Here is a 22,887-nt window from a genome sequence, read left to right as displayed (position 1 = left end):
TACCCATACCCTGCCATCGGATCGCTACATTGTGTACCATGATTTGTCACTCCACACAATGTTTTTCCACTTTTCAATTGTCTGACATTTACGCTCCGTACACAAAGCAAGGCATTGTTTGGCATTTATCGGCATAATGTGTGGCTTATGAGCAGCCGCTTGACCATGAATTCCAAGTTTTCTCACCTCCCCCCTAACTGACATAGTACATGCAGTGAATCCTGATGCAGTTTGGGATTCCTCTGTGGTGGTCTGGATAGATGTCTGCCTATTACATATTACAACCCTCGTCAATTGTCGGCAGTCTCTGCCTGTCAGCAGATGAGGTTGGCCATACACTTTTGTGCTATATGTATCCCTTCATTACCACTTCAATATCACATTGGAAACAGTGGACCTAGGAATGTTAAGGAGTGTGGAAATCTCACATACAGAAAAACGACACAAGTGACACCCAATTACCTGACCACAGTCAAAGTCCGTGAGTTCTGAGGAGGCCCCCATTGTGCTCTCTCACGATGTCTAATATCTACTGAGTTCACTGATGTGGAGTACCTGCCAGTAGGTGGCAGCACAATGCACCTAATATGAAAAACATGTTTGGGGGTGGATACTTTTGATCACATAGTGTATATTGCCACAATTTGGCAGTGGGGATGCAGAGATGGTGACTTGCTGAAAAACAGAGTACAGTTTGAGCTGTAACTAACTAAAGTTTGCGAATTTTCAAGCTACCAACTGGCAGAAAATCAGTAAATTGATGCACATGAATACAAGCTAGCAAAATTGTGTTTTAGAGCGAATAACTTGGTTTAGCAAGAAAGAGGAACTGATTAGTATTAATGCTTGTATTGAAGCATTAGCCAGGAAAAGCTTCGCGAGCTCCCATGAAGGGAGATATGCCATGATAGGATGAGAGGAAATCAGTATTTAAATATGGTTTACCCAAATTTTTGTACATTGGAATGTTATGACCATGTTGCATATGAATTATTTGTCAACAGTCAGATATGCCTGGGTGGACACAAGTGTTAGTACACTGCTTCTGGGATGTGAGGAGTTGATTTGCCCCAGATCGAATCCATCCACTGGATTTAAATGAGGGCCAATGTGCTAACCAGGCAAGATCTGACTTTGGGATGGACTGGTATCAACTCATGCCTCAGTTACCTGATTTGCAAACATTTTGAAAATGTTCTCACATTTTCACAAGGGATAACTCGAGACTCAGATGAATGGGGTTTGCAAATTCTGTCTGCAGAGGAAAGGATGGGGGGGGGGGGGGGGGTGCAGAGAGGTCAGCCAGCCACCTTCTATTGCTAACATTGCCATTGCCAATTTTAGGATAACATGCTGACCCTGCAAAACATGGTGTAAAGGCCAGAAAAAAAGAAGAAAATATTTATCAACACTTATGTATCTGTAGACATGAATAATACAACAGCAGAATTTTCATTACTGTTGGTTTTATTAGTATGATATAGCCTATGATTTGTGTATGTGTGTGTGGGCGCACGCACGCACGTGTGCATTTGCACGTAGAATGCTAAATAGATCTTAACAGTGTGTTACAAACAGTATTACTAAGGTCAGAGAAGATCTTGTTCAGATGAGGTACAGGCAGAAGTAAAGCGGTGAGGGTAGGTCATGAGTCATACTAGGGTGGCTCAGTTGGTAGAGCACTTCACTGCAAAAGGCTAAGGTTCTGAGCTTCAGTTTCAAGCCACACACAGTTTTAATCTCCCTCCCAGGAGATTTTTCGAAAACACCCCCAGGTTGTGGCTAGGCCATGTCTCAGCAGTATCCTTTCTTTCATGAGTGCAAGTCATTCAAGTTTCGCTGAGAACTTTTGTGAAGCTTGGAAGGTTGGAGACGAGGTCTGACAGAAGTAAAGCTGTGAGGACATGTCGTGGGTCGTTCTTTCGTAGCTCAGTTGGTAGAGCACTTGCCCCCAAAAGGCAAAGGTCCCTAATTCAAATCTCGGTCCAGCACACAGTTTTAATCTGTCAGGAAGTTTTGGTTTGTTCTTGATGTAATACCATTTGCTGACTCTCCAATTTGATGAAATCAATGGAAGAAGACTCTAGATTTTATTCCAAATAAATAATTTAAATGTGGAATTGAACTCCAGTTGTCATCGCCTTGCAAAATATGTACCAGGTAGCCACTCACTACTTCTTACGGTCATACTGTAAAAGGCATCATGAAACCCAAAAAATATACGGCCACATTTAATTTTAGCTTCATTTTGTTCATTGCTCATTCTTTTCCATTGTCACAACAAACTACAAACATTCGCAAAATATGTAGCAGTGTGCAACCAATTTTTATTGAACATTAGTTGTATTTATGATTTCTACATTTATTTAGACATAATGAGATGAAAAATAGCCATTAAGAGAAATATGTAGCTCCAGCTTCAAAAGTACGTTTTATAGCACCAATACACATTTAGATACATAGCAATGTACTATATAAATGTTTAGTATAGGAAACATGCCAATAATTGTCAATTGCTGAGGTAAAAAGAAAGAAAAAAAAAAAAAAAACACTCGAGTAGTGTGAAATTCTTGCACTGATAAAATTTGAGAAGTGTCATTCCACAAATTACTAATACTCTCATATCCCTACTGGATCTTCCATTGTTTGCTTCTTTGACTCTTGCTTCAGTCAAACAAGGGAATTTTTCCCACAAGTACTTATAAGCTTGACCTTCTTCTTCTTCTTCTTCTTCTCCTCCTCCTCCTCCTCCTCCTCCTCTCTCTCTCTCTCTCTCTCTCTCTCTCTCTCTCTCTCTCTCTCTCTCTCTCTCTCCCCCTCTCTCTCCCTCCGCCCCCCTCTCCCCCTCTCTCCCCCTTCCTAAATATTTAAATGTTACACTGTGTTGTCACTTTCAGAGACTGAATGATGCAAAAATGGTTCCTGAGTGACGGAATACAATTGTATCATTGGCAGCTACAAGGTGTACAACTTTGCTTCTGCCATTTTTGCCCAACATTTGAGGCTTTAATGAAACAAATTGGTTACACATGTATCACTCAAAGTATTTTCCATCACTGCCCACTACTTTCTCCCATCTTTCAGGCAGTGTACAAATCCTGTGTCAAAAAATTGTTCATCTTCTGAAGCAATCCATGAATCTATCCAATTTGTGGCTTCTTCATGAGATCGGAAGTGTTTGTCAGCCATGTCATGCACCATCGATCTAAACAGGTGATAGTCAGAGGGAGCAATGTCTGGAGAATATGGTGGGTAGGGTAGGACTTCCCATTTTAACATTTCCAAGTACATTTTGACCTATTTTGCAACATAGGGTCGAGCATTGTCATGTTGCAAAATCACTTTATCGTGCCTCTCGCTGTATTGTGGCTGTTGGTCTGTTAATGCTCGATAGCAAGTACGCATGGTTGTTTCACTAGGTTTTAACACCTCATGGTACATGACGCTGAGTTTGTCCCACCAAATGCAGAGCATGATCTTGGAGCCATGAATATTCGGTTTGGCCATCGACATGAAAGCGTGGCCGGGATATCCCCATGATTTTTTTCATTTAGGGTTATCATAATGAACCCATTTTTCATTCCCGGTCACAATGTGATGCATAAATCCCTTCCGTTTTTACCTCTGAAGTAACTGTTCACAAACACAAACATCGTCCAACATCTCTTGGCTTCAGCTCACACGGGATCCAAGTTCCTTCTTTCTGAAAAATGCCCATAGCCTTGAGACATTTTGAAATGGCTTTCTGTGTCACTCCCACTAATCGTGCCAATTCTTCTTGAGTTTGATGCGAGTCTTCACTCAGCAATGACTCCTATTCTGCATCTTCAAAAACATTCTCTCTTCCACCATGTCACGAACCAGCTCTACTGTTCAGGAAAAGTTATCTCCATAAGGACACCGTTACGGTGTGGCTAATGGCTGCATAATACTTTAGTAGAGCTGGCCATGATGTCTCCTTTGTTGATGCTGCTGAGTCTGCATTGTCCATGTGGCTTCTCGTTGTCTAGGTGATGATTCCTTTGATGCTGTGGGTCCAAGAAGAGGTGCGGGTTTTTTAATTATTACTGGACTATCGAAAAATGACGCAGTACTCCACGGTTTCTTTGTATCAAAAACACATTTTTTGCCAAAACTATATACACAACTACCCTCAACCGTGGCCAACACTCAAGTGGCCGTAAATCCGTTGTAGACCAAAGATCACGTTCGTAAGCTACAAAGAACATACAATTCCAATATCGATTATTGATCGCAACACCTAACTTAGTATTATCTTAAGCAAAAGCTTTTTTAACATGACTTTAGTGTATAATAAAATAAAATGATGTCTATTTGTCAGTTCCATTACAATAGCCCCCCAAGAATTTTGTAAGTATGAAAATGCGAACAAAATTCTGACATCAGAATAATGGAACTGCCAAGAACATGATTGTAAATAAATTAAAATTTTTAATAGGATTGTTTCCTTTTAATTATGCTAACACGGAAATTGTTATACTAAGTAAAGGAAAACATACAATTTTTAACCTTAGAGTAAATGAAATACAAAAGAAGATTCATAATTTTCACTTAGTAGAGTCCATAATGTTGCAGCACTTCACATGAAACCATTGAAAGACTAACTTTTAACTGCAGGCTTGTTTTCTTTTCTTTTGTTGCCCACTTTTTTACACTACTCACTGTCTGTCGCGCATTGACCATCTACACATAGGTGACTTCCGTTAAAGGTCTGATTTCTGTATGTCCTGCAGTGCGTCTTTCCAAAGTTTAGTTAGGATGCATAGTTAACCTTCTGGTAATGTTTATCTAGTGGGAGCAGTTTACAGAATCTGTCTGAGTAACACTACAAAGTTATGAACTGGTCCAACACAGATCCTTTAAATACTAATAAATTCAATAAACATGTAATACAAACGTGTCAACATATTGGGTGTAAAATGTCTCATTACAGACTATAACACTTACTTCAAGGATAACAAACTTAGATTGTTTTCAAAAGTAAAGTTACAGGCAGTTTGTTACAAGGGTTCATATTCACAGTAAAAGTGCAAAGGTAAAATCATGGATGAAAGTTTTGGAATGGTATGTATCTATCAAAATTAAAAAATATTATTGCCTATGCTTTTGCAGTGGTAGAGAAAGAAATGTACAGTAATTAATGTGGTTTACTAAAAATGATTTTCTCCTAGTAGAGTTGGACATTCAAGCACTTAAGTGTGTAGTAATTAGGACTCTGCCTTTAAGATTAAAAAAATTAAACTTAATTGTTGCAAGACAGATTTAGTGCTGATTAAAGGCTTGCATTATAAATGATGTCTCAAGTGTGGTGTGAGAAAGTTATTACACAAATTATCAAATATCAATCAAATTGCATAAACATACAGAAATATCAAGAACATGGCAAGCATATTACACAGAAAATCCATTGAAAACACTTCATACAATGAATACATATTAAACAAATAATAAACATTTTAAAGGACACAAAACTGTAACAAAATCAGACAATTTTTTATATACAAAATTTCCAGTGAAAAACCTTTGTTGAGTCACCTTTTCACTTTCTCAGACTAGTCTTATCCCTTTTGTTTATACAATTTCAACGAGACAATATTCCTTAGCCCGAGAACTTTCCTGAATTTAGGATACACCAACCGGTATGCATTCGGGTGTGGATGTCCTGCAATCTCAAATGGACCCATGTATATATCAAAGAATTTCTTTATTTCAGAAGTTAGAATTTTTGATTTCTCATGTGATTTTACTAAAACATAATCTCCAACTTTAAACTTGGTTGCTTTGATCTTGCCATCATGTCGTCTTTTTCTCATTTCCCCGTTTTATCATGGTTTCTTTGACTATGGCTTCACGTTCTTGCATAGTCATCATTGTGCATGGTGGAAATTCTACGAGTTCATTGATAATGTTGTTTGGTTTTAGATGAAACATAATTTCATGAGGTGAAAGTCCTGTGGAAGTGTGCTGCAAACTATTCATAACATCTTCAAAGTCTCGTACATGGTCATACCATGTAGGATGTTTGTGACTGCAATATGTACGACATAAACAACCAATCTCGCGCATATACCTCTCAGCTGGGTTTGACGACGGATTATATACAGATATTTGAACAGGTTTCATTCCTGATTTATCAACAAAGGCTTTCCAAACTTTTGACAAAAACTGAGAACCGTTATCTGACAAGATTGCTTTTGGTTTCCCAACATTTAAGAAATAGTCTTTTTCAACTTTTGTGACTATCTCTTTACCTGTGGCTTTTCTGACAGGATACAACTTGATTAGTTTAGAAAATACATCCACCATGACAAAAATGTAGCAGTGGCCACTCCTACTCCTTGGAAGTGGCCCATAGAAATCAACAGCAACTAAGCCTAGAGGTTGTGCAGGAATAATGTTTTGCTTTTCACCTTGACATTTTCTGTTACTTACTTTGACTCGTTGGCACTTGTCACAAGTTGACAATTCTTTTCTAACTTTCTTGGCCGTATTGTAGAAGTATATGTTTTCTTGTAATTTCTGCATACACTTCTGTATGCCACAATGACCATAGCTCTCATGAGTATACCTAATTAACCTCTCAGCTTCCTCCTCAGGCCAGCATAGTTTCCAATTGTCCGAGTCTTCATCAGTTCTCCTAATCAGAGTACCTTTAAACACCTTATAATACTTGTCTAATTCTTCATAGTTCTTTTTCCCTAAACAGCTCTTTACGAATTTCCAATCTGCATCACGGTTCTGGCTCCTCCTGATTTTATCACACAATGTTCTAACAACTTTTTCATCTGTGACCCCTTTAATATACCTCATTTTAAACTGTTTTTCTTCATTCTGATCAAAAATTTCTGTTTCCCTTCCTACTGGTAGCCTTGATAGAGCATCCGCAACTATGTTGTCAGTGCCTTTAATATACTTAATTTCAAAGTTGAATTGTTGTAAATACAATGCCCATCTTGTAAGCCTATCATGATAGAGCTTGCATTCCTGTATATAGCTTAAGGCTTTATGATCAGAGTACACTATTACCTTATGTCCAAGTAAATAGGTCCTGAATTTTGAAAATGACCACTGTATAGCTAATTGCTCTTTTTCTGTTACTGTGTAGTTCTTTTCATGCTTCAGTAACATTCTGCTTGCAAACACAATTGTAGCATGAACTGTCTCCCCATTGACTTCTTTTACTTGAAATAATTCAGCACCTAGCCCATAATCACTGCTGTCAGTATGTAAACAGAAAGGTAAATTGAAATCTGATCTGTGTAACAGGTTCTGGTTATTCAGTTCCTTTTTTATTATGTCGAAAGCCTGTTGACAATCTTTACTCCATATCCAAACAGTATCCTTCTTTAACAAGTTACTTAGACAGGGTGTGTTTAAGCTTTGTTTACTTACAAATTTTCTGTAGAAGCCACATAGCCCATAAAATGATTTCAGTTGTTTTCTGTTACGGGGTATAGGAAACTGTGCAATAGCTTTAATTTTGTCTGGATCAGCCAAAATTCCTTTTTCTGTTATGACATGTCCCAAAAATTTTAACTCAGGTACTGCAAATTTGCACTTTTCTAGTTTTAGTGTCATTCCCCCACTTCTAAGTTTCTCTCACGGCTGTCTTAAAAGCCCAACATGCTCATTCCAAGATTGTTCAGTTACTAAAATGTCATCGACATAAATCACTAATTTGGATACAAGTTCCTGCCCAAGCACATGTTCTAAAGCTCTAATGAATTCTGCTACCGATGACTTCAAGCCAAACGGGACTACACAATACTGATAGCAACGGCCATTGTACAGAAAAGCAGTGTATTTCCTAGATTTGGGTGCCAGGGGTACTTGGTGAAAGCCTGAGGTTAAGTCTAGACTTGACATTAATTTTATGTCCTTGAACTTGTGCAACAGCTCAATGTTTTCATGGTGGTCTGTTTCCCTGTATAAGATCTTGTTTAAAGGCCTGGAGTCAAGAACTATTCTCACTTCCCTATCCGTCTTTGACACAACTACCAGCGGGTTATTATAAGCACTGATACTCCTTTCAATAATGCCACACACTTCCATCTTATGTAATTCTTTCTCAACTGCTGTACATTTTGCTATGGGCACACCATATGGTTTTATGAAAAATGGGCCATGTGGTCTTACTTGCAAAGTACATTCGTAACCCCTAACTTTCCCTGGAATGTTGCTAAAGACATCACTGTATTGCCATAACAAAGACTCTAGTTCCTGTTTTTGCTCATTGTTTAGACCGCTAGCTTCGGAAATCTTTGTGTTTACCAGTGTGTTGAAATCTACTTCACTTAAATCCAGCTCTGTTATGTGTTTGTCAACATATTTCTTCTCCTTTACAAGATTTATAGTGTTAAATTTATCATTACACAACACTGTATTTGATCTGACAAACTTGGTGGAGATACACCTCCCATTTGGTGTTGTTATGATAAGTTTTTGTCCTCCCCAGTCAAATCTTGCATCTACACTCCGAATCCATGACATCCCAAGAATACAGTCCTCACTGAGGCCTGGTATAATTAGGCATCCATGTGTAAATGTGACTCCCTCAATTGTAAAAGATAACAAAGTTTGTCTTTTCACAATTTTACTATGTTTTCCTGTAGCCCCTCTTATTTTCACCCCAATGTAATCTTTCTCACACTTCAGCTTTTTGCTTAGAATTTCAGATACTCCTGACACCTGACTCCCTGTGTCTATAAGGCACTTGCCTTCCCAGGTACCAACTTTTGCTCTAATGAACAGACTACCCATGTCATCACCTTTTTGAGGCTGAACATATTCATACAATAAATCATTTTGAATTTCACTGAAACAATGACTTTCTGACTTACAAGTACCTATATTACTGTCACCTTTAAAATCTACGGTCATAACATTAACACACACATCATTAGCACTGTCACTTGCATTGATAATTTCATTAATCCAAATATTTTCACCCATATAACATTGTTCGCCACTAAGGTATTTATCCTTCAGTTGTTCAACAATAATATGTTTAGTGTTTTTCCACCAATCAGGATATAAAATTTGAGACATATTAAGAATCATTTTCTAAAATTGCCAGCATTTTTAATTGCATCACTATTTAGCCACATATTATAAAGAAATAATTCACCTTTGTTCATTGCACAGTCAATTTTACTGTTCAGGGAATCTTTATCAACTGGCCAGGTTCCTTCGTAAGATGTTGGATTACAGGGCCTATTGGTTGTGACACTGGCATTACCACCACTTAAACTGTTAATAACATCCTTGGGTATATCTACAACATGCATATCAGTTTCTCCCACAGCACCTAATGCCTCCATTTCCTCTTTAAAGCAAACAAAATATTTTTCACCATCATCATGTATCATTAAATCTTCATTTTCCCAAATACTACAATCATCAACCTCTCTCTCCTGAAAACTTAAAATGTTGCTTTCACACCCAAGTGTTTTTAATTCTTTGCTCGTTAAATCAGTGTCAACCATTTGCTCACCTGGTTCTTTCATCAGTGCATAAATTCCTAAATCATTTAAACCGTTAACCTGCTGGTCATCTGACAAACTACAAGCTTCTGCCCATTCATAAAATTCAACTAAGTCAATTATTTTCTCTGGGTCTTTATTGCAACTAATGTGTTCGTTCTTAACAGGTACTGTGTTTAAAGGGTAGTACACATTCATAAGATAACTACTCATTACTTGAGATGTATCTCTTGGTGCAACATAGTCAGTGTTATTGGTCCATCTATTATCTATGCTTTTTGCCCCTACCTTGTGGACCGACAATGGAGTGCATGCTAGTTTTTTACTTCATGACTTCCCATAGCAATCTGACTCCCAGCGTCCCTTTGTTCATGCCAATTCCTGTTTTCAGACTCCCTGTAATTACTTCTGTTCCAATTGTTCCCAGATTGTCCTCTTGAATGGAAATTATAGTTTTCCCTTGAATGGAAATTATTATTAATATTATGACTATTTTGTTCCCTATGATGAAAACTATGGTTGTTGGGCCTACTGTTTTCCCTCCGGTTAAAATTAGTGTTTCCCGAACTATGATCCCCCACCTCTTTGTGTGTGATTGAAATAGTTTTTTGGTTTCCCCACTTTGTCTATAATCCTGTCAAGTTTGTCCATGTAGTTTAGAAATTGTTCAATGTTGTCATCTGGTCCATACACTAGGTCCCATTCCACATCTGTTGGCAACCTTCTCTTTAAAGCATCTATCTGTGTGAGCTCATCAAAGGGTTTACTCAAATGTACAACTTTCTTCAGTTGATTCTTACAAAACTGTTTCATAGTCCCCTGTGTTTCTCTGTAATTTGGTCCATTCAGGAACTCGCTCTTTATCCTGGCTTGTTCAGTTTCAGACCAGAACCGTTTTAAGAACTCAATTTCAAATTCAGCATAAGACATGTCCATAGAAAAATTTTGATTGGTCCATGACGAAGATTCCCCCTCCAAAAATTTTTTAAAAAACTTAATTTTGAAACTTTCACTCATATTAGGCAAAAAATTCTCTCTACAACTCTGCAGAAAGTCAACAGGATGCAAACTACACTCATTAGAAAAGTTTTTAACTGGAATATTGGATAATAAAGTACATGTGTTCATAGAAAAATTTCTGTTAGCTACATCATTGCTAAATATTTCAAACTGGTTTAACTCTGATACTGTACTTTTTAATTCATTAACATCTGTCTTAGTTTCAATCTCGTGGAGTTTTACCGTGTTACTGACTGTTTCCACTTTATCATCCACAACGTTTAGTTTAGAATCTACTCTACTTTCAAGATCTACTGCCATAGCTTTTTCATTCACACAAACTGTATCTATTTGACTATTAACATTATCAAAACACTTTGCATTTTTCTCTCTGTCTGTGACCAGTTCATTTTTTTACAGACTGAATTTTGTTACTCAGACCAGATTTTACGTCTCCCACTTTAGATTCTACTGCCAAAATCTTTGTTTCTGCTTTGCTAAGTTTCTTGTCTATCTTTGATATATTGTTGCGAAGTTTATTACCCCAAAGTAATACATTATCAAATTTTTTGTTCATAGCTCCTTCTAGACGCGACACTTTCTGATTTATAACCCGAAAACTGTCCGCGACCAAACAATTCATGTTTTGCAATTGATCTTCATTAGCTAGTAAGCGGGCTGCAACAGTTTGATTTAAAGCTAACGATTGTTCCATCATTTGTAACAGTGATTTAATGTCCGACGTCACACGTTCAGATGAATTAAGACTTTGATCCGCTTCTTTGACCGACTCATCTTCCGTTTTTATTAGTATGTCTACGTCCCCAAAGACTAAAAAATTTTCGTAATCCTGCTAGGATTCACTTTCCTCCTTCACAATGGTCATTTTTGTGAAATTTCACACACAAAATATAAAAAGGAATAAACAGCACTACACAAATGTACTTATCTTTTCAGTCTGGGTCCTCACTCGTGTGGTCAGTCCACTTTACTGCTTCGTTTCGTCTCCCTTGATTTCCATGTATTGCACTTCTTCGTATTAGACTTCTGCAAAACAGATTTCGTCAATCCAGTACATATAAATGTCTTAATCCCGGACGAGCCCCCAGTTGTCACGAACCCGCTCTACTGTTCAGGAAAAGTTATCTCCATAAGGACACCGTGACAGTGTGGCTAATGGCTGCATAATACTTTATTAGAGCTGGCCATGATGTCTCCTTTGTTGATGCTGCTGAGTCTGCATTGTCCATGTGGCTTCTCGTTGTGTAGGCGATGATTCCTTTGATGCTCTGGGTCCAAGAAGAGGTGCGGGTTTTTTAATTATTACTGGACTATCGAAAAATGATGCAGTACTCCACGGTTTCTTTGTATCAAAAACACATTTATTGCCAAAACTATATACACAACTACCCTCAACTGTGGCCAACACTCAAGTGGCCGTAAACCCGTTGTAGACCAAAGGTCACGGTCGTAAGCTACAAAGAACATACAATTCCAATATCAGTTATTGATCGCAACACCTAACTTAGTATTATCTTAAGCAAAAGCTTTTTTAACATGACTTTAGTGTATAATAAAATAAAATGATGTCTATTTGTCAGTTTCATTACAACCACTATGCCGGTCTACGACATTAAAATCACCATGCTTGAAGCATTGAAACCACTAATAACACTTTCTTTCACTAATAGCATCCTTACCATATGTACTTTAGACCATTCGATGAGACTCAGTCGCTGTTTTCTTCTTATTGAAACAAAACAGTAACACCTCCCGCAAATGACAAGAATTAGGCTCATAAACTGACATTTTCAATCAAGATCAACTTTATGATGCAGACACAAATCAACAAATGTTTGAATGAGGTTATGTTGACTGAGGTCCAGGTTAACTGCCTGACATCTACAATCTGTTTCTTTCAACCACTACTCACCATTGTCGCCACCTATTGGCAAATGGCAGAAGCAAAGTTGTACACCTTGTAATTTATTACTCTATGAACCATGGACCTTGTCGTTGGTGTGGAGGCTTGCGTGCCTCAGCGATACAGATAGCCGTACCGTAGGTACAACCACAACGGAGGGGTATCTGTTGAGAGGCCAGACAAACGTGTGGTTCGGTTCCTGAAGAGGGGCAGCAGCCTTTTCAGTAGTTGCAAGAAAAACCGTCTGGATGATTGACTGATCTGGCCTTGTAACAATAACCAAAACGGCCTTGCTGTGCTGGTACTGCGAACGGCTGACAGCAAGGGGAAACTATGGTCGTAATTTTTCCTGAGGGCATGCAGCTTTACTGTATGATTAAATGATGATGGCGTCCTCTTGGGTAAAATATTCCGGAGGTAAAATAGTCCCCCATTCGAATCTCCGGGCGGGGACTACTCAAGAGAATGTCGTTATCAGGAGAAAGAAAACTGGCGTTCTACGGATCGGAGCGTGGAATGTCAGATCCCTTAATCGGGCAGGTAGGTTAGAAAATTTAAAAAGGGAAATGGATAGGTTAAAGTTAGATATAGTGGGAATTAGTGAAGATCGGTGGCAGGAGGAACAAGACTTCTGGTCAGGTGACTACAGGGTTATAAACATAAAATCAAATAGGGGTAATGCAGGAGTAGGTTTAATAATGAATAGGAAAATAGGAATGCGGGTAAGCCACTACAAACAGCATAGTGAACTCATTATTGTGGCCAAGATAGATACGAAGCCCACACCTACTACAGTAGTACAAGTTCATATGCCAACCAGCTCTGCAGATGATGAAGAAATTGAAGAAATGTATTATGAAATAAAAGAAATTATTCAGATAGTGAAGGGAGACGAAAATTTAATAGTCATGGGTGACTGGAATTCGAGTGTAGGAAAAGGGAGAGAAGGAAACGTAGTAGGTGAATATGGATTGGGGCTAAGAAATGAAAGCGGAAGCCGCCTGGTAGAATTTTGCACACAGCACAACTTAATCATAGCTAACACTTGGTTTCAGAATCATGAAAGGAGGTTGTATACATGGAAGAACCCTGGAGATACTAAAAGGTATCAGATAGATTATATAATGGTAAGACAGAGATTTAGGAACCAGGTTTTAAATTTTAAGACATTTCCAGGGGCAGATGTGGACTCTGACCACAATCTATTGGTTAAGAACTGTAGATTAAAACTGAAGAAACTGCAAAAAGGTGGAAATTTAAGGAGATGGGACGTGGATAAACTGAAAGAACCAGAGGTTGTACAGAGTTTCAGGGAGAGCATAAGGGAACAATTGACAGAAATGGGGGAAAGAAATACAGTAGAAAAAGAATGGGTAGCTTTGAGGGATGAAGTAGTCAAGGCAGCAGAGGATCAGATAGGTAACAAGAGGAGGGCTAGTAGAAATCCTTGGGTAACAGAAGAAATGTTGAATTTAATTGATGAAAGGAGAAAATATAAAAATGCAGTAAATGAAGCAGGCAAAAAGGAATACAAATGTCTCAAAAATGGGATCGACAGGAAGTGCAAAATGGCTAAGCAGGGATGGCTAGAGGACAAATGTAAGGATGTAGAGGCTTATCTCACTATGGGTAAGATAGATACTACCTACAGGAAAATTAAAGAGACCTTTGGAGAAAAGAGAACCACTTGTATGAATATCAAGAGCTCAGATAGAAACCCAGTTCTAAGCAAAGAAGGGAAAGCAGAAACGTGGAAGGAGTATATGGAGGGTCTATACAAGGGCGATGTACTTGAGGACAATATTATGGAAATGGAAGAGGATGTAGATGAAGACGAAATGGGAGATACGATACTGCGTGAAGAGTTTGACAGAGCACTGAAAGACCTAACTCGAAACAAGGCCCCCGGAGTAGACAACATTCCAATGGAACTACTGACGGCCTTGGGAGAGCCAGTCCTGACAAAACTGTACCATCTGGTGAGCAAGATGTATGAAACAGGCGAAACACCGTCAGACATCAAGAAGAATATAATAATTCCAATTCCAAAGAAAGCAGGTGTTGACAGATGTGAAAATTACCGAACAATCAGTTTAGTAAGCCACAGCTGCAAAATAATAACTCGAATTCTTTACAGACGAATGGAAAAACTAATAAAAGCCGACTTCGGGGAAGATCAGTTTGGATTCTGTAGAAATACTGAAACACGTGAGGCAATACTGACCTTACGACTTATCTTAGAATAAAGATTAAGGAAAGACAAATGTACGTTTCTAGCATTTGTAGATGTAGAGAAAGCTTTTGACAATGTTGGCTGGAATACACTCTTTCAAATTCTGAAGGTGGCAGGGGTAAAATACAGGGAGCGAAAGGCATTTACAATTTGTACAGAATCCAGATGACTCTTATAAGAGTCAAGGGGCATGAAAGGGAAGCAGTGGTTGAGAAGGGAGTGAGACAGGGTTGTAGCCTATCCCCGATGTTATTCAATCTGTATATTGAGCAAGCAGTAAAGAAAAAAAAGGAAAATTCGGAGTGGGTATTAAAGTCCATGGAGAAGAAATAAAAACTTTGAGGTTTGCCGATGACATTGTAATTCTGTCAGAGACAGCAAAGGACCTGGAAGAGCAGTTGAACGGAATGGACAGTGTCTTGAAAGAAGGATATAAGATGAACCTCAACAAAAGCAAAATGATAATAATGGAATGTAGTCGAATTAAGTCGGGTGATGCTGAGGGAATTAGATTAGGAAATGAGACACTTAAAGTAGTAAAGGAGTTTTGCTTTTTGGGGAGCAAAATAACTGATGATGGTCGAAGTAGAGAGGATATAAAACGTAAACTGGCAATGGCAAGGAAAGCGTTTCTGAAGAAGAGAAATTTGTTAATATCGAGTATAGATTTAAGCGTCAGGAAGTCATTTCTGAAAGTATTTGTATTGAGTGTAGCCATGTATAGAAGTGAAAAGTGAAACATGGACGATAAATAGTTTGGAAAAGAAGAGAATAGAAGCTTTCAAAATGTGGTGCTACAGAAGAATGCTGAAGATTAGATGGTTAGATCACATAACTAATGAGGAAGTATTGAATAGGATTGGGGAGAAGAGAAGTTTGTGGCACAACTTGACCAGAAGAAGGTATCGGTTGGTAGGACATGTTCTGAGGCATCAAGGGTTCACCAATTTAGTATTGGAGGGCAGCGTGGAGGGTAAAAATCGTAGAGGGAGACCAAGAGATGAATACACTAAGCAGATTCAGAAGGATGTAGGTTGCAGTAGGTACTGGGAGATGAAGAATCTTGCACAGAATAGATTAGCATGGAGAGCTGCATCAAACGACTCTCAGGACTGAAGACAACAACAACAACAACAACAACAACAACATTAAAGAAAGATGTTCCCTGTAATTGTTGCTCTAGCTACCTCTGCAAGTAAGATGTATGTATCATTTAAACACATTATCCATTCCCTTTGTCTTCCTTTCTGATTAAACCTTTAGTAAATTAACATACCTTATCAGCTAACACCTCTCTCTTATTTCCTCTAGTTGGATATTCCTCTGTCCAGCTCATGTTTTTCTGCCATATTTCTTGGCATTCTCTGTGAATTCTACTTCCTTTTTTTATCTCAGTTTTGTTGTTAATTCTGCTTGAGTTCATTTATTTCCATGTTTCCACCATTGATTTTCACCTCTTCTATTGCCATGTCCATCTCTATCTATTTGTCTGACGTTCTTCAGCCTTCCTTTTCTCTTATTTTGTACAACTCCCACTCTCAAGCATCATCACCACCATCTATTATTTCTGCTCTTCTGTCCCCATTGTTACCACTGATATGCTCCATTCCACTATTCATCTCGCTATATCGATTTTCCTGTATATCTGTTTTCCGAATAACATCACCTGTCATTAAATAAAGATTCATTATCATACCCACACGGTACAGAAACAAACCTACACAAAATAGAAACCCTTGCATCTAATCGTGAGTAGCCGTTTTACACAGAAAAGTTGATGGTATGTGAACATGTATCCAAATAATCATAAGTCATAATGTTTTTTATAGAATCTGATTGTTAAGCAGGTACAAAATACTAGCTCTATCCCACAGCAAAGACAACAAACACTTTTTCAAAAAACGGCACTAAAATAAATTGTGTATATGTTCAGCAAAATAACATAAATTAGGCTTGAAACTATTGTGCTGTACTATCTTTAACGCATAAAATGTTCACCAGACCGAAGAAATTTCACGTCAAATGATGGTTAAAGAAATTTCATTGGTACTCAATATAAACTGTTTGGTAAGAAATTCACTTCTGTTAACTGGAATTGTATCATAGTTCATCACTTGCCATTTTGAGGTGTTCCTGTGGGCAATAATATAGTTTCATGCTCACTATTATTTTCACAAAAAAAGTGTTAAACTTTTCTGGTGAAATACAAAGCTGATCAGAAAACAGTGCTCAATATTTTTAAGAAATTTTGACTTTCAGTGCATACTACTTAAGCTCACTTACTTCACTGTCTGTTTTCTCATAATAAATATACACTGAAGTGCCAAAGAAACTGGTATAGCAGGCGTATTCAAATACAGAAATATTTAAATAGGCAGAATAGGGCACTGCTGTCGGCAAAGCCTTTATAAGACAACAAGTGTCTGGTGCCGTTATTAGATCCTGCTGCTACTATGGCAGGTTATCAAGATTTAAGCGAGTTTGAACATGGTGTTATAGTCGGCGCAAGAGTGATGGCACACAGCATCTCCGAGGTAAAAATGAAGTGAGGATCTTTCCGAAAGACTATTTCATGAGTGTGTCGTGAATATCAGGAATCTGGTAAAACGTCAAATCTCCAACATCTCCGCAGCCGGAAAAAGATCCAGGACCAATGATGACTGAGAAGAATCACTCAATGTGACAGAGGTGCAACCCTTCTTCAAATTGCTGCAGATTTCAATGCTAGGCCATCAGCAAGTGTCAGTGCATGTACCATTCAACGAAACATCATCAATGTGGGCTTTCAGAGCTCACTCATGTACCCTTGATGACTTGTGTTACACAAATCTTTATGCCTCAACTGGGCACGTCTACACTGACATTGGACTGTTGATGACTGGAAACATGTTGCCTGCTCAGCCAAGTCTCCTTTCAAATTGTATCGAATGGATGGACGTGTATGGGTATGGAGACAATTTCATGAATCCATGGACCCTGAATGTCAACAGGGAACTGTTAAAGGTGATGGAGGCTCTGTAGTGGTGTAGGTCGTGTGCAGTTGGAGTGATATGGGAACACTAGTATGTCTAGATACGACTCTGACTGGTGACATATACGTAAGCATCCTGTCTGATCACTTGCACCCATTTATGTCTATTGTGCATTCCAACGGACTTGGTCAATTTCAGCAGGACAATGTGACACCCCACACATCCAGACGTACTACAGAGTGACACCAGGAATGCTATTCTGAGTTTAAACTCTTCCACTGGCACGAAACACCCTGGACATGAACTTTATTGAGCATATTTGGGATGCCTTGCATCGTGCTGTTCAGAAGAGATCTCCACACCCTCGTAACCTTACGGGTTTATGGACAGCCCTGCAGGATTCATGGTGTCAGTTCCCCTCAGCACTACTTGAGACAGTAGTTGAGGCCATGCCACATCATGTGGCAGTTCTGTGTGCTCCCAGGAGCCTACATGATATTAGGCAGATGTACAAGTCTCTGTGGCTTTTCAGTGTAGTTGTAAAGGCGGTTTCTTCTATTGTAATCTGCAAGCTCATTATGATGATAAGTTGTATTTATCCTTCTTATCTGAATCCAAGCAGACATGATATATGTCTGCTTGTGTGTGTGTGTGTGTGTGTGTGTGTGTGTGTGTGTGTGTGTGTGTGTGCATGTATACCTGTCCTTTTTTCCCCCTAAGGCAAGTCTTTCTGCTCCCGGGATTGGAATGACTCCTTTCCCTCTCCCTTGAAACCCACATCCTTTCGCCTTTCCCACTCCTTCCCTCTTTCCTGATGAAGCAACCGTGGGTTGCAAAAGCTTGAATTTTGTGTGTGTGTGTTTGTGTTTGTTTGTATCTCTGTCAACATATCAACACTTTCTTTTGGTAAGTTGCATCATCTTTGTTTTTAGATATATTTTTCCCACGTGGAATGTTTCAAATGGATCTGAGCACTATGGGACTTAACATCTGTGGTCATCAGTCCCCTAGAACTTAGAACTACTTAAACCTAAATAACCTAAGGACATCAGACATGTCCATGCCCGAGGCAGGATTCGAGCCTGCGACCGTAGCAGTCCCGCGGTGTGGAATGTTTCCCTCTATTATATTCAATATATTACAACATCTACACATCGTTCCCATACTTATCATGAAGACAAGGTTAGACTAATTACAGTGTACACTGTAGCATTTAAGCAATCATAGCTGCCATGATCCACACAGTAATGAAACAGAAGAAAGCTGTAATAACAGCCATACACTTCATTGCTGTTTGCAGAGTATATATGTAGATGTAGGAAACATTGCTACTCAGGACATAAAGAAGGTGTTGAGCAGCAGACACACACATTTGAAAGTACATTTATAAATAGACTAAGCTGTTGGACAAAGTCGATCACCAGATTCGGAAAAAACCACACACGCACACACACACACACACACACACACACACACACAGACAGACACACACACAGTGATCACCGTGATCACCATTGTGTCCTGACGCTGAAGGATTCTTCATAAAAAATCCTATGCTAAAACCTTTCTTAAGCATCAGTCATTCAGGTTTTTAAGTATTTTGTGACGATAATACTATGAGTCTGCCAAGCCTTTGACAAAGAAAGTAATGTATAATAAGATTTATACTGTATTTGTACCTACTACATTGAACTATTGTAAAAATAAATTAAATATTTCATTCACTTCATTTTCAGTCCCAGAACACTGAAGTGAAAAAGCAGAGTACAGGATCCATCTCAGAAGAAATAAAGAAAAATAAGGAAATATTTGACAGCTATGTGGTAAGTTCTCTTTTGAAAAGTGCCTAGAAACACAGTACTTGATGTTCTAGTTTTAAAAAATAAAATAAAATATCCTAAGTGTGACGTTAAGGTGTGTGTGGGGGGCGGGGGGCTGGAATGTGTCAGAGTCACACTTTTGTAAACACAGATCCACTCTCCACATAGAAAATGAGTAATGTGGCACAGTGGTTAGCACACTGTAATTGCATTGGGTAGGAAAAATGGTTCAAATCTCTGTCCGACCAAGCAAATTTAGGTTTTGCTCGATTTAAAGTGAATGTTGGGATGGGCATTCCAAACTGAACTTGCATCTTTCTCCATCACACACAGGCAGACACATCAATTCAGCATCAGTTTGATGGAAAGCAGAATGTGTAATGGATGCTGGCTAGTAGCAAGTATACCAGGAACTATTTTCTCAACACTTTTTCACCATTCACAGCAAAACTGACATGAGTCCTCCCTGTCCCCCTCCCTCATCACAGATCCTGGTTATGCACTTGCTGTGTGTCATTTAATATTCTCTGGCAGTTTGTTGAGTATGGATTAAGTGAAGGTAGTATGAACAAAGAAGTGCTACTGTCACAGTCTATTTCTGTAGGCTGTATTAACTATTTGCAGTCAGTAATCTATTTTATTATATTGATGCTCAGAAAGATTATATTTTGGCATAAACTGATCAGCAGAAAAAGGCCACTTCTAGAGAGAAATAGCTGCTGCATTTCCAGCAGATCATTTTTTCTGGCCATTAGCCATGACTCTCAAGGGTATGTTGCAGGTTTGATTAATTTTGTTACTATTCTGCTTGTTCAAAGAGTAAAAGCTGGTTATTGATATCATCATATATTTTGTTGCCCATGCATACTGGGAGATGAAGAAGCTTGCACAGGATAGAGTAGCGTGAAGAGCTGCATGAAACCAGTCTCAGGACAACACAAGAGCAGCACAATGTTAATAGTACATGGTGAAATACAGCTAATGAAATATTTATTAACTTGTCTAGTTGAAACATAAAACTTTACACACTGTATGAATTTTCGGAAAACTGATTTTAATTTATATCACGACAGTTCACAAACTAGAAAACTTTTTCTGCATATTAAAAAAACATAAATACCAACCTGTATGTTGGGTACATCACCATCATTATCAATATAAATAGTCCCTCCACCGAGCTGGTGCTGTTATTCAACACTTTACACACACTTGTACAGCTATTTCCAGAATCTTTAAGAATTTATTTCCCACAAACATCATAAGCTCTTTTGTTGATTACAGTTCTCCAAACTATTTCCATTTTGTTTTATGTCTCAGCCTCCTTTTCTAATCCAAGGTACCTCCATAAAAATCTTGGTTTTCTGGGTACAGTAATGGAAGAACTTCATTCCATTTGCCTGAAGATGAGAACTTGGTGTAATTGATGTTTCTGCTTCTTATACTTATGCCTGTAGAAAAGCTCTGTCTCACAATATCTGATGATAAAAATAGTACAATTTTGTGGACCATTTGTACTAATTTCTGCATTTTCTTTGTAACATTTAACTGAGTTGTTTTGGTAATTCTTCACTTTTTCCAACTGTCTTTGTGTCGCTTATGAACAATGTGATTTTGTCAGACTTTGGCTGTAGTTTCACTTACACTTTCCCACGTACAGTATATCATTTGCAGATAAGCTCATTGGACATAAAATTAATCGCATGGAAAGAACTGACATAGGAAACAACTTTGTGTGTAGAGTGTACTGTGTGTACTGTATTGTATTCTCTTGTTTTGTTTTCTAATTCTGTTGATGAGAATTGTAGTTCTTTCCACTCAATCTATCAGTTCGTCAGTTTTGTCAACATCAGAATATTGCAAGCCTCACCAGTAAATAATTAGCTTTGAGCTCATCATGAGTGCTCTAGCTTCAGGCAGTGTACAATAATAAGCACCTAAACTGAAGTCATTGTCTAAAATTTTGTTAGTTACAAACTATCGATTTTTGGTCTCACAGTCGTTCTCCTCCCCCCCACTCCACCCCCACCCCTGCCCAAAAAAAGAAAGGAAAAAAAAATGTAGACCCACACACAAACACAGTTTCCATATCTTTGCAATTGTAGATCTTCTTCACTGTCTTGTAAACACTCTTCTGCCTAATTTCACTGTGTGCCATGTGGATAGAAGTTTTATTGAACAACATAAATGCACATTATGTTGAACTACAACTACAACTTCATTAAGAACACTGAGAAGAGAATTTAACATCAACAATATTATTATTCGCCTGCTTAACAGAGAAAACTGACTTACATAAAGAAGTTAAATAAAACATGTTAAAATATTGTTATGAAATTGTCAAGTTTTAAAATGAATGTGAATATGAATATAGGCATTAGCTGATATGACATTCATTCATTCATTCATTTATAGGGAAATACCAAGAAAGGAAATAGACTCCAGCGTTCAATTTCAAGAAAACCAGCTGCGGCTGTTGCTGCAGCACCTGTGTTGAAGCCAGCATCAGCACCAAAGCGTAAAGCAAAGGCAAAGAAGATCACACGCAGAGTTCTGATTCGACAGAAGAAGAAAGAGCATAGACCTTACTATGATGAGGCTGATCAAGCCGCCTTGCTTCTCATGAGTAAATTGTGTGTATTACTTTTTTTTTTTAATAGTAGTTTTTCTGTTCAAATGTGCTGAACTATTTCTGCAAGTTCTCCAACACCACATAACCACTGCACCATACATTGATTTGAATTTGCTTACTGTATTCCACCCTTGGTCCCTCTTTTCAGTGTTTACTCCTGCATTTCATTCCATTTCCCAAGTGGCACTTCAGCTTGAATCCTGTCAACCTTGTCTTTCTTTTAACCAAGTGTAACCTAAAATCTTTCTCTCTGTGATTCAATTTAGTAAATTTTCATTAGTTGTATGACCTATCAGTCCTATCTCCAGCATGTTTATGTTGCTGTGCTAACACGTTACTCAGACTCAAAAAGGTTTTCTTTTTATTATCAGTCTACATTTCATGTCCTCTTCACTTGTGTCAGCAATTGCCTTTTTGGTACAGGGATTATAACATTATTTATGTGGTATGTGAGTTTATTTTTCAGTCTCATATACCCTGAATACCAGCTGAAACAGGTTATTATGGTTGGTTCATTCAAGAATATAAATAATTCTGATGGAATATCATGTACTCCAAGTGGCTCCCCCCCCCCCCCCCCCCTCCCCCTTTTTTCAGTGCTTTGTCAAATTTTACTCTCAGTATTGCATAAAATCTATCTTCCATTTATCCACTTCCTCTGCATGACTCAAAATATAATCTTCAAAGTTATTTCCTTTATTCACATCACATCATCCAGATTTAGCTTTTTCATGATATCCCTGAATCACTCCAGGCAAATGTCAGTGTGGTTCTTTTGAAAGGGTGAGAAATTAAGGAGATGGGACC

General features: G+C 38.3%; 1 protein-coding gene across 1 annotated transcript in view; it reads left to right on the top strand.

The window, feature by feature from the left end:
• Positions 1–22,887, top strand: part of LOC126337063 (general transcription factor 3C polypeptide 1) — a 333,645-nt gene that overhangs the window by 186,650 nt on the left and 124,108 nt on the right. The window contains exons 19-20 of the mRNA XM_050001392.1: positions 19,368–19,454; positions 21,864–22,081. Coding sequence (XP_049857349.1) covers positions 19,368–19,454; positions 21,864–22,081 — 305 coding nt within the window. The remainder of the gene's footprint in view (positions 1–19,367; positions 19,455–21,863; positions 22,082–22,887) is intronic.

The sequence above is a fragment of the Schistocerca gregaria genome, chromosome 2, assembly GCF_023897955.1.
Source record: "Schistocerca gregaria isolate iqSchGreg1 chromosome 2, iqSchGreg1.2, whole genome shotgun sequence".
NCBI lineage: Eukaryota > Metazoa > Arthropoda > Insecta > Orthoptera > Acrididae > Schistocerca > Schistocerca gregaria.
The sequence above is the reverse complement of the archived record's forward strand: the minus strand, read 5'-3'. Positions and strand labels throughout refer to the sequence as shown.